General features: G+C 35.5%; 1 protein-coding gene across 1 annotated transcript; it reads left to right on the forward strand.

The window, feature by feature from the left end:
* Window positions 1-2,866: 2,866 nt before the first annotated feature.
* On the forward strand, window positions 2,867-16,126 carry kmt5ab (lysine methyltransferase 5Ab). The gene is made up of 8 exons (XM_017452502.3): window positions 2,867-3,165; window positions 3,450-3,547; window positions 5,294-5,417; window positions 7,385-7,556; window positions 8,691-8,781; window positions 13,030-13,089; window positions 13,183-13,373; window positions 13,904-16,126. The coding sequence occupies exons 1-8, from the start codon at window positions 3,156-3,158 to the stop codon at window positions 14,112-14,114; spliced, it is 957 nt and encodes a 318-aa protein (XP_017307991.1). The 5' UTR covers window positions 2,867-3,155; the 3' UTR covers window positions 14,115-16,126.
* Window positions 16,127-16,831: the final 705 nt, after the last annotated feature.

The raw sequence follows: 16,831 nt of genomic DNA on the forward strand, positions 1-16,831 counted from the left end.
GGTTAAAGCATTTCCGTATTGACCGAAGCTCCTTGGTTTTAGCAGAATCAAGTTCTGAGAAAAATCTGGATTCCATTTTGGAGGTTGATGGATTATTATTATTAGAAGTGGTGTTGGACCAGCTACCTTAAATGCCAAATACTCAAATAATGTTACATCATGGTAGTCAGTGCTAACTATTTTAAGTTTGTTGCAGTAAACTACAGCAAGCCTACCACCCCTACCTTGAATTCGAGGCTTGGACAAGTAACTGTAACCACATAGAGAAACCAAATTGAGATGTAAATAATGATTGGGTATTTACCAAATTTGTATGTAAGTTGCAGCATATACAGACTTTTGTCAGTAATTAAATCATTTAGCAGCAGGGCTTTCTCCACCAAGGAGCGGCAATTTAATAGAGCCAGCTTGCTGCTATGGCGATCAGATAGTGTGATATCACAATACTGGTTGTCTTTAAGTAGATATCTTGGTGAACCAAGGTTTCTCGCACCCACAACACATTTGTGAAAATCCTGCCTATTTGTCCAGAGGAGATTGCAGTCGAGTGATGAACAAACAAAAAACTTTTTGGTGCTCGATGAACATACCTCATGGTGCGAACAATTCCAAGCGTCCAACAGAAAATAGGTATAATGTTTAGAACAAGATAACAACCCATTCCACATCATGTATTTACAGTCCCCTCCAAAAGTATTGGAACAGCGGTGCCAATTATTTTTCTTTTGCTATACATTGAAAACATTTGGGTTTGAGATCAAATGATGAATTTGAGACAAAAGATCAGAATTTCATTTCCTCAATTTTTACACCTAGATGTGTTAAACAACTTAGAACATGGCACTGTTTGTTTGAACCCACCCATTTTCCCAAGTCATCAAAAAATATTGGAACGTGACTTTTAGCTGTTTCTTGTTGCCCAGTTGTGCCCGGTTAAATTGAATGTTTAAAGAATTATCTCTGAAAGTCAACTGTATTTGTTGTTAAAAAAAGAGAAACCAACATGAAGATCAGCGAGCTGTCTATGGGAGAAAAGCAAGCCAATTGACAGCTGTGACATTTACATTTACATTTATTGCTTTAGCAGGCGCTTTTATCCAAAGAGACAAAGCGACTGTTAAAAGAGGAAAAATCTATCAGAGCCATTGCAAAAGTATTGGGCATTGCCAATAGGACAATTTGAAATGTCATGAAAAAGAAAAAGGAAAACAAAAGCAGTTGATGACAGAAACGTGTGAGAACTCAATTAAGTCAAGTCAAGTAGGTTTTTGTCATATATAGCTTGTATACATTTGAACAGTATGTAGTTTCTTCAGGACCATGGTGCAACACAGAACAGTATGCAAGAATAAAGTGCAATTGTACAACAGTGTGAGACGAGTACAAGACAATAAATACACGGAACATGACAATAAATACACAAGACAACAAATATACAGAACATGAGCTGTAAACTATGAACTATGGTGTAATGTAGCAGCACAAGTATAGCAGCAAAAATGAGTTCTATAATATAAAAGTGACTGATGATGCTTTGTATAGTGTGTGTACTGAGTCATACTGTGTGGAGGTAGTGTCATGGCTTGGGCTTGCATGGCTGCTTCTGGAACTTGCTTTTCAACAGTGCAGCGCGGACCAATTGATATGCGCGACCCACTGGACAGTGAGACACAGAACATTTTGGACCTCTCGGAGCGAGTCACGAGACCTGTGTGACCCACTGATCAGCGCAGCACGAAATAAACTGGGAATATGGGAAGCCAAACAACTCAAAATCTGGTCCAAACTGAGCTACTCAGAAGATCCACACAGCACAGGCCAAATACCTGTGCAAACCACTGAAAAGCACAGCATGGACCAATTCATATGCGTGACCCACTGGACTTAACATTCACTATTTACTTACAGTATATAACCATGGATCAGCCAAAAAAAGAAAGGCTTCCAATGTTTGGGAACGTTTTCATCTTACAACATCCTATTGTTGGTATAGTATGGTATTTTCAAAGAAATAAATATCTACATACCACAATTTTTGCCATGTCTTTGCTTCCATTAATTAATTGTATTATTATATTTAATATTTTAATTTCGTATAACTTTATTCAGAAGGTGCGATGCTTGGTCTGTGACAAGGAGCTTGTGTATGGAGACAACACTTCATCAATGCTACGGCAGTTCAGAGCTTTTCATGAGAACGCACAGCCTGAGAACAATCCTACAGGTCATTGTTTCTTCCTTAACAAGTTTATTCATGATTTTGGATTTTTCACATTTTAGTCCCACGCTTCATATGGATGGATCATTTTGTCCATGTCAGAATTAATGATTTTCATTCAAACTTATTCAGTTGCATTTTTAAATATCCAGACATACAAGTAATATGAAGAATACAAATAATTTCAGGCAAAATACTTGTCATATGCAACTTTCTTAGTCATATATGTGTACATTATTCTTCTATTACATTTTATTGAATTATATTAGTTCATACTGGCCTTTACTGCCACACTTTAATGGGTAAATGAATTTATCAGAGGGAGAAATTCAACACGCACGTGTTAGGCTTTTATTTGTGCACATAACATTGAAACTATCTATGGAGTGTGTGGTGGCTGCTTCATCTGAGGGAGCTTCTTCCACAGGCTTTTGGCTGTTTTAATTTAAACCAACCACTAGATGGCGCTGTTTCCGACACTCTCGAAGCTTGGAGTCTTTCCCCTTAACAGTCAGGGGAACGCCTCAGTGCTTTAAGAGGCTTGATTTCCTCATCCCTGTTGTACATTTTTTTATTTTATTTTTTATTTTTTTTTTAGAAATACTTCAGCCATGGTATGTCAACTTTTGCTGTTCTCTTTTGGTATCTGAAGGCGTGTTTGGAATCGGAAATGGCTTTACGTCGTGCGTGACGTCAGTCTTAACAAGCGGATTCTGAACCAATCATAAGCCCCGTTCTCTTGCCGTTGACGAATGAGAGATATCGTAGATTTTTAAATGTGCGAGTTTAAAAAAAAAAAATTTTTTTAAAGCTACTGATATTTGTGAGGATTCAGTGACGAGTCATGTTTGTTTAATCCCAACAGAATAGTTAATTATTCTGAAAGAAAACCCGTGTCGAGTTTAGGAAATAACTAACTGTGGTTGGACCAACTGAAATGGCAAAAGGTAAATAAAAGCTTCCTTTGACGTAGTCACATAGTATGTAGCCTTGCAACACACACACACACACACAAATATATATATATATATATATATATATATATATATATATATATATATATATATATATATATATATATATATATATTAGTGTGTGTGTACACACTGGTTCTATGTATAAACAATGCAGAATTCCTAGTTAATATTGTGCGACATTAGGAAACGGCTAGAGTCAGCTGTTTGTGAAAGTTATGATGGATTATTGCTTGTCTCTACGTTTTACTTTTAAGGCAAGAAGAAAACACGGACCGTCAGGCTAATAGTCGAGGAACCACAGAAGAACAATATCGAAAAAGAAACTAAAGAAAACGAACACGATCTGAAAACGGTAAGATGTGAATGTTTCATGTTGGGAAAGACACTGTTCGTGTACATCTCAATAGTTTCCGTATTTTGTTTAAATGTACTACAAGGAAAAATGTGTAACCTATATTTTCGTTAGTTTATTCTTGGGTACAAAACCAGCATTTAAATAGATTATTTGTGAGGCTGAGGGTTTCACATTGAACTTCCTGTACGAGCACTTACTGTTCTGCAAAGCGCCTTCACATACAATACGGGTGTACCAGACCCTGCCGTGTCTGCTGGGCTGCTGTGGATATTGTCTCTGCAGGCACCCTGTGTGTGATGACTCATCAGGCTTGAGGAGTAACGAAAACATGTAACAACGTCATGTAATCAGGGTGCAAAAAACTGGTCACTGTTACGGCAAAAAACAGAGTAACCAGATTATAGGGGCTTTCAGTAAAAAATGGGAATGCTATCAGGAAAAGAAGTTATTACATTTAAACGCAAAGAAATGAATCTTTTGACATAACACTATATATATATATATATATATATATATATATATATATATATATATATATATATATATATATATATATACATACACACACACACACACACACACACACACAGCTGCTTGGTTATCATGAACAACCTCCTGGTGCATGTGCAAATATATTTTGCGCAAAGTTAATTTGGTAGAAATGAACAAAAATTGTTCTCTGAACTGCTTTCGTTAGGGTGACCACACGTCCTCTTTTTCCCGGATATGTCTTCTTTTTTGGACCATAAAAAAGCATCTAAATATGAGAAAATGGGATTCGGCTTTAGTTTCATTATGATGTGTTTATGGTGTAATACTGCATCATGTGTGTACGTGTTTGCATTGCTTTAACCTCTCTCTGTAAGGTTTCTCGCACACTAATTGTTTGATTATAAAATGCTTGCAGCAATTACTGGCCAAATTCCTGGAGTATACTTTGTATGGCGTATACGACTGTCCGTGTGTGCTAGCATATACTTAAAAAAAACAAACAAAAAAACGTATACAAGAGGCTTAAGCCAACATGAGGATGAAATAGCTGTCTATGGGGGGAAAAGCTAACCATTTTGAAGGTGGGAAAAGAGGGAAAATCAATCAGAGGCATTGGATAAACATTGGACATAGTCAATACAACCATTTGGAATGTCCTAAAAAAGAAAGAAACCACTGGTGTACTGAGAAGGTTGGCCAAAGAAAACAGCAGCTAATAAAAAAAACATTGTGAGAGCTGTAAAGAAAAACCCCCAAAAAAGTCAATGACATCATCAACAACCTCCAGGAGGCAGGGATGCAGGTACCACAGTCCTCAATTTCAAAGACTTCAAGATCAGAAATATTGAGCCCATACCACAAGATGCAAACCACTCATCAGCATTAAGAATTGGAAAATATAGAAAAAATGAAATCCAGAGATGAGCCACAAAGTTCTGGAAAGGCCAAAGTGTGTAGAAATAAAGGATGTGAACAGTGGGTAGTTTAACTACTCAGGACTAACAAGTGACTCATGAACAACCATCACAAAACATGAAAACCGTCGTGGATCATCCAGGTAACAACACACAGCATTAAGAACCAAGAGTATGTAAACTTTTTGAACTGTTCATTTGTGTAAATTCAGTTATTACTGTGTCTTGTATACTATATGTAAACATCTGTTATGTGAAATAGCTGAGTCAGGGCAGAACTAAATTAAAAACAAAATGCAATTTTGAAATTGTCTGAAAAAACCCCAATTTTTTTCAGACTCGCCAAGAGCAGTTAACAGTAAATTCCGATAATCTTCGTTCTCAACTTCGCAACAGCCCGCTTTTTCCTATTCAAGAGGAAAATTCATCCTGCAGCACCCACAATGCAAGCAAACACCAAGGTAACTTAAGCTCTCAGCTTTTCCTTTTTGTTGGCTAATCCTTGTTGATTCCTCACACTAGGTGTGGAAAAATTACTATTGTGCAATTGTGCCCTCGAGCAATCGCAGATTGACGAGAGTATCAAAATAAATATCTAGGTGATAGAGTTGACGTGAACATTAGCTGAAGGTCTTGACCCGTATCTTCATGATTTTATGCATTGTGCTGATTAGATTTAACATGATTGAAAAGGTGTACAGCTGTTCCTCATAACGTGCTGTGTGTGTGTGTGTGTGTGTGTGTGTGTGTGTGTGTGTGTGTGTGTTCGTTCATAGGTTTCAATATGTGATGTATATTAAATGTCAGATATGCTTGACTTGCTTGACCATACATGGTAGTTTATTGACAATTTTTTAATTTCACCATAAAAATTTAAACTATTAATATACAAAAAAGCACTATAGCTCCATTACAGCACCAGTCAATGCATAGATATAATTGGTTTTCAAATTTCCTCTGGTATAAAGGGACCAATTATACATATAAAAGTGCATTTCCTGAAACAGCAGGAAGAGACAGATTCTTCAAATAATCAGTGGTCTGGTAACAGCATTCTGATTTTTAAAGGGATTTGGAAAGTCTCAAAGCGTATGCTAATACAAATTATGCTAATAAATAGCTCTTGTTAAAAAATGCATAGTATTTCTGTTGAGTAATGAATAGCAATAGTTTTATGTTGTTCTAAATGCATTGCCTCGTCTTATTTCTTTGTAATAGAGAAATACTTTGTATTACTCAGTATTATAAATACTGAGTATTATACACAGTATTATAAATACTTTGTATTTCTCTGCCCAAGATTATTTTCTCTAAAGATCCATAGGAAATATCTGTGTATGTTCACACTGGCTGCATCACTTTTTGTTTTGAATGAGACTTTTGGTGATTTTACAGTGCTGAAATCTTTTCTATATATATATATATATGTGTGTGTGTGTGTTTTTTTTTATATATATATATATATATATATATATATATATATATATATATATATATATATATATATATATATATATATATATATATATATATATATATATATATATATATATATATATATATAAAATATTGTATAGTGAGTTCAGAATGTTAGGGAATACAAAGATGGCAGCACAGTAGCTTCACTGTTGGTGACATCATGAGCTATCCAGTTATAGATATATACACATCAGTGATTAATTTATGCCATTTTACACCATCCCACAGCAGGCTGTGTCCAACATTCTGTCACTTAAATCAAAGTGCCCTTTATATATGCCCAAATTGTGTGCTCTCTGTCTGTTTTAATTGTCAGAGTGTTGAAGTGAAATCCTGTTGGATTAATGAGCTTTGCGTCTCATACAGTGGCAATACTTGTTCATAATAAACCAGTGAAGGAAAGCACTGATGCTCTATGCTTCAAGCCAGGTGCAGGCTGTGTTGCTTTTGGTGTAAAATGGATAGGGGAAATAACAAACATCTTTTTATTGATTCGATGCAGGTTTCAGAGCCCTTGTATGCATTTTCTATTGTGTCATAAGAATTCTGACCCCTTAAGATGATGTCACTGGCCAAAAATAGTTTGAGAACCCCTGATACACTGGACTAGGATCTGGCATGTGAATGCAGCAATAGTCAATTTTCATTTTATTACTTCAATAAATTTTTTTTAGCAGTTGTACTGTGAAAGTGCCTAATTTCTACGCAAATTCTATAATTTCTACCAACTGTGTGTACTGTATCAGGGTGTGGTTGGTTTTAAATATAGCTTTAGAAAATAAATGTAAGCAGATTAACATATCAAAATGACAATAAGCAGTCTAATAGTGGATCATAGCTATTTTAAGGTCTGTTGAGAAGAAATTAATGGGGTGATTTACTGTTTGTAAGCTTATCTGTTGTCTGGATCATCCTACATTTTAACATGGCTCTGTTGATGCATCAACAGTAACACTTGCAGTCGACCTGCATTTACCTAAAGAAGAAAATAAAGGGACACAGATCATTAGGTCTTCTGGACCTAAAGAGAAGCAATCTCATGAAGATAAAAGCTCTGCTACAGTCCTTCCAAACAAATCTGAAGATGGGACTCATGCTAAAATCAAAGTCTCACACAAAAAGTATGTCTTTTGATCTTTTATTCAATGAGTACAATGTGATCAACATAGGGTTAGCAAGGTTATGAAGGTAAAGCACAGGTGTAAAGTGCACAAATATACCGGCTGTTATGGTTTTAATGGTGTTTAACTAGTATGTACCTACTGTAACATTACAAAAATCTCATCTTAAATTTTATTTAAAGTGTTTCATAAATTTGTATAACAAAAATAGTATATTTTTAAAGCATATTCATTTAGGGCTTTGATAATATATTTTTTTTCTGTTAACAAGCAATGTGCTCAGTTTTTGGAAATAAATTTGAGTTTGCATCCTTTTGGTGACTTATTCGATTTTTTATAGGTATGTATATATATATGTATATATGTATATGTATATATATATATATATATATATATATATATATATATATATATATATATATATATATATTATATTTATATATTATATTTATATATATATTACCTATAAATATATATATATATATATATATATTTTCTAGATTAACTTTCATCAACCAAGGTTGCTAAAGTTCAATACACTTGGCAGGTTTACATCAATGTCTGGCCTGAGGCATCTGGTATTTTTCAATAACCAGTAAAGTGGCCAGCCAGTAGTTACTGATGGGCCTTTTGTCATTGAACACACAGTTTTGATCCTTTAGAATCTCTTTGATCATTGTGTTTTTCACTAAATAACCCAACACAATGATGGTAGTAAATCCTAGTTAGCTAGCTTAAGTGGTAATGTCTGATGCTATTGCTGGGCAATCAAGGATATCCTCTTTGTGTTAACACCTGTCCCATTACAGTTAGGTTCATCCTGAAGTTAGGATGCAAGTGAAAATTCTGTAACTCTGTTTCCTATCTGGAGCTGAAAACATGAGGTATATGAATTGTTATTCTGTAGTAGTTATTGCCCCAAATGTCTTCCTGACTGAAATGGTCATAGCGCCTAAACACATAAGAATGTAGAAGTTGTGTCTCAGAAACAGAGATTGAAATTATGGTTACGGATGCCAGACAGACATCAGACAGTCTCGCAAAAAAAAATCATTATCTTTAGGATCATTTCACTTCAGAGTTGCCTTTGTCATTCCTTTTGTTTTAATACCTTTTTGTTTTGTATGTTTCCAGAGCAGAAGTCAAAACTTCTCAACAAAACCGGAAGGTCACTGATTATTATCAAATTAGAAAGAGCGCTAGAAAAAGTAAAGCTGAACTGAAGGTAAGTGACTATGCCTGAAATGTCATGCAAAGGATTTAAGCATCCTACATACTAAATCTGCACTTACGGTACACTTTATTAGGAACACTACACTATAGTAATACAGGGTCGGGCCTCCATTTGCTCTCAATGCAGCTTCAATTCTTCATTCGCATGGATTCCATCTGATGTTGGAAACATTCCTTTGAGACTGTGGTCCATGTTGACATGATTGTATCACGCAATTCCTACAGATTTTTCAGGTGCACTTTCATACTGTGAATCTCTCATTCTAGCACATCCAAAGGTGTTCTATTGGATTCAGATCCGGTGACTGGGAAGGAGACTGAAGGTCATTGAACTCATGCTTGTTGTCATGGTGCAGTATCATGCTGGCAGTAGCCATTAGGAGATGGGTAAATTGTGGCCATGAAGGGATGCAGGAAGCTGCTGATGTCATGCATTGCACTGTTGCCTCACGATGAGCTGATTTAGATAATTACATAAATGAGTAGGTCTGCATATGTTCCTAATTAAGTGCGAGTGTATATAGAGACAGGACCATAAAACGTGATAGGCTAGTGCGATATTGATTTTTCTCTGGTCGTGATTTTTCACTTATATATTTCAATTAAATTATTTCATTGTCCAGAATCAGCCTAAAAAAGACAGCAAAACCCCATTTTGACCATTACAGGTTTAAGGAAAATGGGGGCAGTGCTCATACTATTAATGATTGTGCAGTCAGACTGTGGTAATCACAAAAACACAGCTAAATGGTGAATATCTAAGTCGTTGTGCAATTTTATTTGTTTTTTAATTATTTTTATTTATTTATTTATTTAACAAATCAGTTGTCCACATTGCCAACATATTCGTTGTTGATTATCGTCACAGTGCCGAGCAGGAGCGTGCAAGTCTTTGTCTAATATTGGCTAAGTTGAATGTACACTCTTAGTATTTGTCATGTTAATGAAATCAAACCATTCTCCATTTACCTTGTGAGAGAGCATGTGAGAACTGAGATGGGGTAATGGGATGTGGCTTTCAGGAAGTGTCTGTTAATATTGGAGAGTGCAGAACACCTGCAAATATCATTCCAGACTCGCATGTCAGTTGGTTCTTGGTTCGTCCCCCATTTTGTTGGGGAGAAAGAGACTGCTCGTTTGTCATATATTTGAGTGATAACTCATGCTAGTGTTTCCCAATGTTTTTGTGGAGCTCCTATACCGAATGTGTAATGATGAGCAGGTCTGTATAATCTGTGATAAATGGGATATTGTATCGATGCAATATTGTGTAGGGACATTTGGTATTCATGAACATCCCGTAATTCTGAAAAAACTTTCATATACGTGAGTGAGTGAGTGAGTGAGAAAATTTACACATAAGAAGAATAACTAACATAAACCTCGACTTGATCAACTTCAAATTATATAATTTGCATGGATTACTGCATTTTTACATATGGAAAATACTTTTGAGGTTAAATAGCTTATTTTTAATTACATTTACTGCATTTAGCAGATGCCCTTATCCAGAGTGACTGGATTCTCTATCAAAACATCCTCATGCTAGATACGGATGCTAGTCGGGGATTAAGAGTACCATTGAGAAAATCTTGTGAAAACCAGTTGTTTTATATTATTGGCTTTTAATGATGAAGAAAAACAAAAAGTGAGCCAACACAACCCTTTAAATTAAGACACATAAAACTAATCATTCAATTATGGCAAATGACCTGGTGCCAAGGATGGGCTAGTCTGTCTGCACATAGCTGTTAGCTGTATACAAATACCTCAGCTGATGGAAGATTTAGTACTCACTTTATTATTGTTATTAGGGGCCAAGCACCACAAGTGCAAGGCACCTATTGTTAGTTTTCTTCTTTTTGTTCTTCTTCCGCCCTTGAGTCTATAGCAGCCCATAGAACCACTTGGGGTAAAGTTATGAAATTTGGACAGTCTCAACATTAACTATGGCAAGTTTGGAGTCTCTATCTCAAACCCTCTAGCGCCACCAACTGCTCAAATTTTGACTTGGGTTTATGCTAATAACTTTTGAACCCTAAGGTCTAGAAACAAAATTCTTTTTTTTTCTACTGATTCCATTGCTCAAGATGATTTAAGTGCACCCTATGACATCATTTTCTGTAATAAAAATATTTCCGCCAGTTTGAATTTTCTGAAAACCTACTTTTTCAAACTTGTCCTAGTTTGTCCGATTTTCTCAGAAATTGGCTCAGATCATCTTGAGACCATGCTGCCAAAACTCATTAAAAGCTTTTTGCTAGGCCAAACGGTTTTCGAATAACACGCAAACAAATTCGGAGGCGAGCATGCCAAAATGGACATGAGATTATATCTCTGTAATGCTTTAGTCACTAAAGCAATGTGACTAAAGCATTACAGAAGTTAGTGTATTTAGACCAAACTTAGTATGTCATAGTTATCATGTCCTGAGGGTATATGCACAGATATCCAATTTTCCCCATGTCTGCCATTTTGTCTGTCATTTTGAATTTTTTAGTAAAATTATATCTTTTTATGTATCATATATATGTACCATATCATTACGATGTCATACTTGGTAATGTCTTGGGCATGATGCCTTGAAGGTACTCAAAGTTTTGGGACAGTGCCACGTTGTGGTCAGAAGATATAATGAGAAATTTTAAATTGCTAATAACTTTTGCCTGCTTTTGCCTATTGTCATGACATTGATCTTGGTAGGTTCCATGGCTCATGCCGAGCACAGGGATACCAATTATGCCATGGTTGGCTGAACTACCTGTCTGTCATCTTGAAATGTTTTGAAAACCTCCTTTTTCAAGCTTCTCTTAGACTGTTGCTCCGATTTTCACTAAATTGGCTCAGAACATTGTGAGACCATGATGGTAAAAAGCTATCAAAAGCTTTTTGAAAAACCAAACCATTCTCAAATAAGTGTGGACGATTTTGATGTTGATCACGCCGAAATACATTAGCGTATTTGGAGAAAACTTAGTACCTGTCATTGGCATCATGACTTGACGGTACCCTCACTGATTTGCAACATTATAAAAAAATTATAATGCAATTTTAAAAAATGATAATAGCTTTTGATTTCTTTTGCCCATTGTCATAAGACTGGTCTTGCTAGATATCTTGGCTCATGCCAAGAATAAGGATTCCAAAATTGGGCCATTGTCAGCCAAACTTGCTGTTCACCATTTTGAATTGTCTTAAAAAAAAAAAACAACAAAAAAACCCTACTTTTTCGAACTCCTCCTAGATCATTCGTCTGATTTTTTTTTAATCAAAATTGAATCAGATCATCTTCAGACGATGCTTACAAAAAGTTATGGAACTGAAATTGATTGGTCAAACTGTTCTCAAATGACACACAAATGAATTCGACAGCAGGCATGCCAAAATGGACATGACGCTATATATGCTTTAGAACATTCAGACCTAACTTGTTATACATTGGTACACCAAGCCTAATATACCTACAGAGTACCTGCACAGTTTCGGAACAGCGCCACTCAGTGTTCACGAGATATGAAAAAAGCACTTTTTTGCATATAACTTCTAAACAGTTTATCATAAAATCATGACCATCATAAAATCATGACCATGCTAAAATCATGTTTGCTTTATCTCCTTACATTGCCTCTGTTGTGCTTTAACCCCGTAATTGCTGCTTGCAGCTGTATCTTTTATTATTATTATTATTATTATTATTATTATTATTAATAATAATAATAATAATAATAATAATAATAATAATAATAATATAATATTATTTTTAAAAATTCTTAGTAGTAATTCAAAATAATTTCCATTGATGATGCCAGTTGTCTGTACACTTGAGTTTTGTGGGTGTCACTAAATGCAAATGAGATGTGACATATCGGGAACGTGCTTGGCACATTACAGGTGATAAACATAGACACGTGAGTATGATAAATCTGTGTTTTCAAAACTTTTGTAAATCTTGTGTACTTTTGTAAACCTCTTTGCTCGGTTTGGCTTATGCAAACATCTACAAACACCTTTACTAAAAGATTGATAAATGAGGCACGGTATCATTATATTGCACAAGCCTAATGTGTTTGGATTTTGTGTGACCGAATAGCAGCTGTTGATGGACCTTTTTTATGTTGGTAATGGCAGATGAGCTACTACAGTGCTTAGCACATTACGGGTGATAAAAATAGTTTCTCTTATAAACTTTTGAGTTTTAAAGACTTTAATGACCTGAACATTGGTATTTGTTTATTAATAGAGTGAAGAGCAACGTCACATTGATGACCTAATCTTAAACAATGTGGAAGATGGACTCAAGGTAGGCCTGTAATCCGAATAACCTTTATCTTGTGTAAAATGATCATTTTACGGATAAGCATTTCTCTATGCTAATTTCTAAATTTCTGAACAGGTTAAATATATTGACGGAAAAGGACGGGGGGTTTTCGCAGACAGAGAATTTAATAAAGGTCAATTTATTGTGGAGTATCATGGGGATTTGCTTCAGATTTCTGATGCCAAGAGAAAAGAAGCACAGTATGCTCAAGACCCTACAAAAGGCTGCTACATGTACTACTTCCGCTACAAGAACCACACTTACTGGTGAGCCTTGACATGTTGTGTTGAGTTTGAGAGGCAAATATCTTTCCAATGTTCTGCATGCACATTTAGATACAAGTTATTCATACAACATATTCAACTAATTTAGTTGTATTTGCACTAATTTGCATAATTGTATCAGGTTACATAGCAGAAAAGCACGACTTTTGCTAGCATCCAGGTCGCAAACATGAACATCCACAAGCAAGCTCTAAATCAATTAAAGGCGACTTGCAATGAGAAAGAAACCCGTTTCAATGCTGCAAAATGTTCTAGTTGTCGTTGGTGTACATCATTCTATCTACCCTCTGTCATCAGTTGTAAAGTTGTCCTTGAACTTTAGTGTATAGTTGGAATTGTACTACTTGGATTGTTGCAAGTTTTATTTCCTAATCTGCTGACCAAGCTAAAATGAAGCCTAGAATATAAAAGTGAATATTGGTTTGATTAACAATGATTAATGCATTTTAATTTCTCATCAGAACTATAAAAGTGCTTGGGGTCAGTTTTGATGTTGAAATTTTGTTTACTAGTGTGGATGCCACTAAAGAAACCGAGCGACTAGGGAGGCTGATCAACCACAGCAAAAATGGAAACTGCCAGACGAGAGTGCATAACATAAATGATGTACCTCATCTCATTTTGGTGGCATCCAGAGACATTAAAGCAGAAGAGGAACTACTTTATGACTATGGCGACCGTAGTAAAGAAGCCGTTGCTGCTCATCCTTGGCTCAAGTACTGACGTCATGTTTCATCATTGTAATCCCTACCTCAAATATGAGAAATCTGGGAGAAAATTGAGTTCTTTGCCATGTGATTGCCTTATATTTAATATTCTGGAATCACCATTCCCTGTTGTACCTTGACCTATTCTTCTATTTATGTTTTTAACATAATATTTTTGTGACATTTTAAAATCTTTTTTAAAAATAGGCTATTAAGATTTGTAATTTTTTTTTAACCATTTCAGTGCAAGCAGATTTTCAAGAATTCTTTTAGAATCTTGTTTTATCATACTATATTCGAGTTGTGTACTAATCATGTCACATATCTGTGTTTTGGTTCTACACAATTTTGAGACGCATTTATTCTGCGTATGAATAATAATTAACTTCAGCTTGGGAACAGTAACTAACACACACACACACACACACACACACACACACACACAGGTGTGTGTGAGGAGCAATGTTTTATCTTAGGATTTTTATTATTCCCCCCTTTAATGGGGTGTGGTCCAGCTGAATGAATAAAGAACCTTAGATTTCTCTCTTGCTGTATTGCTATAAAATTTCCGGTATTTAAATCATTCCCGGGGGCTTTTAAGATAAGTAAGCATGACATGACTACATGTTTATCTGTGGGGTTGTGTGTATTGTCAGGTCTGATTTGTGGATTCTGATGACTACAAAATTCAGTGATATTACAATTTGGGTTTCTATTTTCTAAAGCACATAACTCCACCTGACCACTTGAAGGAATACAATCAATGATTTGTGAAACATTTCATTGTCTGTATTTATTTGTATATAAAATATAGAACATATATTACATTGAAATTGTAATACCATGATAATTTGATCGATAGACCTATAGCTGATGGAATTGGTAAGCTATCTTTCTGTCAACTTTTTCATTATCTTTCATCAACCCTGACCTTAGGTGGAGTTCTGCCGCAGTCAGCCAGTTTCCTTTTGGCCTAGATGTGGGTCACATAAACTGCTGTCCTCTGGCACGCACATGGAAATGAGTGTCAGTGGTCTATTCTAATTGTTAGAATGTTTGCCTAACACCTCCAGGGTTGAGGGTTTGATTCCTGCTGCTGTCTTATGTGTGCAGAGTTTCCCCTCCCCAAGTGCGGTCGACCAACAAAGATCACTCCAAGAGTAAAACATATAATAGTCCATGTCATCATAAAGGAACCCAGGGTAGTTTCTAAGCAAGTAAAGGCCTCTCTCACATTGTCTAGTGTTCATGAGTCCACCATCAGGAGAACACTGAACAGCAATGGTGTGTATGGCAGGGCTGCAAGGAGAAAGCCTCTGCTCTCCAAAAAGAACATTGCTGTCCCTCTGCAGTCTGATAAAGATCACATGCACAAGCCCGAAGGCTATTGGAAAAATGTTTTTGAAAAAGAAAACTTTTTGCTTTAAATGAGAAGCAGACAGGAAGTGGGTCATTCAAGACAATGACCCTAAGTACACAAGTCATTCTACCAAAGAATAAAGTTAATGTTTTGGAATGGCCAAGTCAAAGTCCTGACCTTAATCCAATAGAAATGTTGTGGAAGGATCTGAAGCAAGCAGTTCATGTGAGGAAACCCAGCAACATCCCAGAGTTGAAACTGTTCTGTACTGAGGAACGGGCTAAAACTCCTCCAAGCTGATCAATAGTTACTGGAAACATTTAGTTGCAGTTATTGCTGCACAGTTATTATTGAAAGCAAAGGTTCACCTACTTTTGCCACTCACAAATATGTAATATTAGATAATTTTCCTCAATAAATAAATGATCAATATAATATTTTTGTCTGATTTGTTTTATCTGGTTCTTTTTTTTTTTAAATCTACTTTTAGAACTTGTGTCTAAGTCATATTTATGCAGAAATATAGAAAATTTTAAATGGTTCACAAACTTTGACTACTGTATTAAAATAACTCACATCAAATGATAAACAAAGATTTTAAATTCTTTAACCTGCCTGGTAACATTTTCAATCCTTCTGTTTTCATTAAAGAAATTGTATTTCAATAATTTACTGTTAAAAGTCTCTGTTTTTTGTGTTGTTGTTTTGTTTTTTAATATATGTGGTTATCCTGCCAGTGTACCTGACCTGCAGGTGAAACAAAGTAGTCCTTCAGCAATTTTTGTGGATAATTTGCAGTGATGTTCGGGATATTCACCTTTCTAAGCTCCAAAGGCTGCAGAACTTCCATTCCCTGTTTACCTCCAGCTCTCTTTATAGAACAGACAATCCTTCCTTCCTCTTCCGATTTTTTCTTATTTCTTTGTTTCTATACAAAAAATGGTCCTAGCCAGGCTCAGGCTCTATACTGACCACTGAATAGCCAAATAGAAAAGTACAAAATAGAGCCAGCTGCTCAGGCTCCATCTTGATGACAGGAAATGCCTTTGAGTAGTGTTGAAGAATCCTCTTAAAAAAAAAAAAAAAAAAAACATTCTAAGAGTTCTGGGGTCTTTATTATAATAGACTTTATTATAAAAGCAACAAATACTGAGCTGGTCTGTAGATCATCCTACATAAACTATTTTAATGCATAATCTGGTGGATTAACTCACTTCTTTGATTATAACGTTTTTTTTTTTTTATCAACAAACCTTATACATTGGTTATACATGAGTTGGTTATACATTGATTAAAACATTGATTGATTAAAATATTCCATATATCTTCCCCCTTTGGGACCTTAGGTCGCACCTACCTCAAGAGAGCAGTAT

The sequence above is a fragment of the Ictalurus punctatus genome, chromosome 22, assembly GCF_001660625.3.
Source record: "Ictalurus punctatus breed USDA103 chromosome 22, Coco_2.0, whole genome shotgun sequence".
Taxonomy (NCBI): domain Eukaryota; kingdom Metazoa; phylum Chordata; class Actinopteri; order Siluriformes; family Ictaluridae; genus Ictalurus; species Ictalurus punctatus.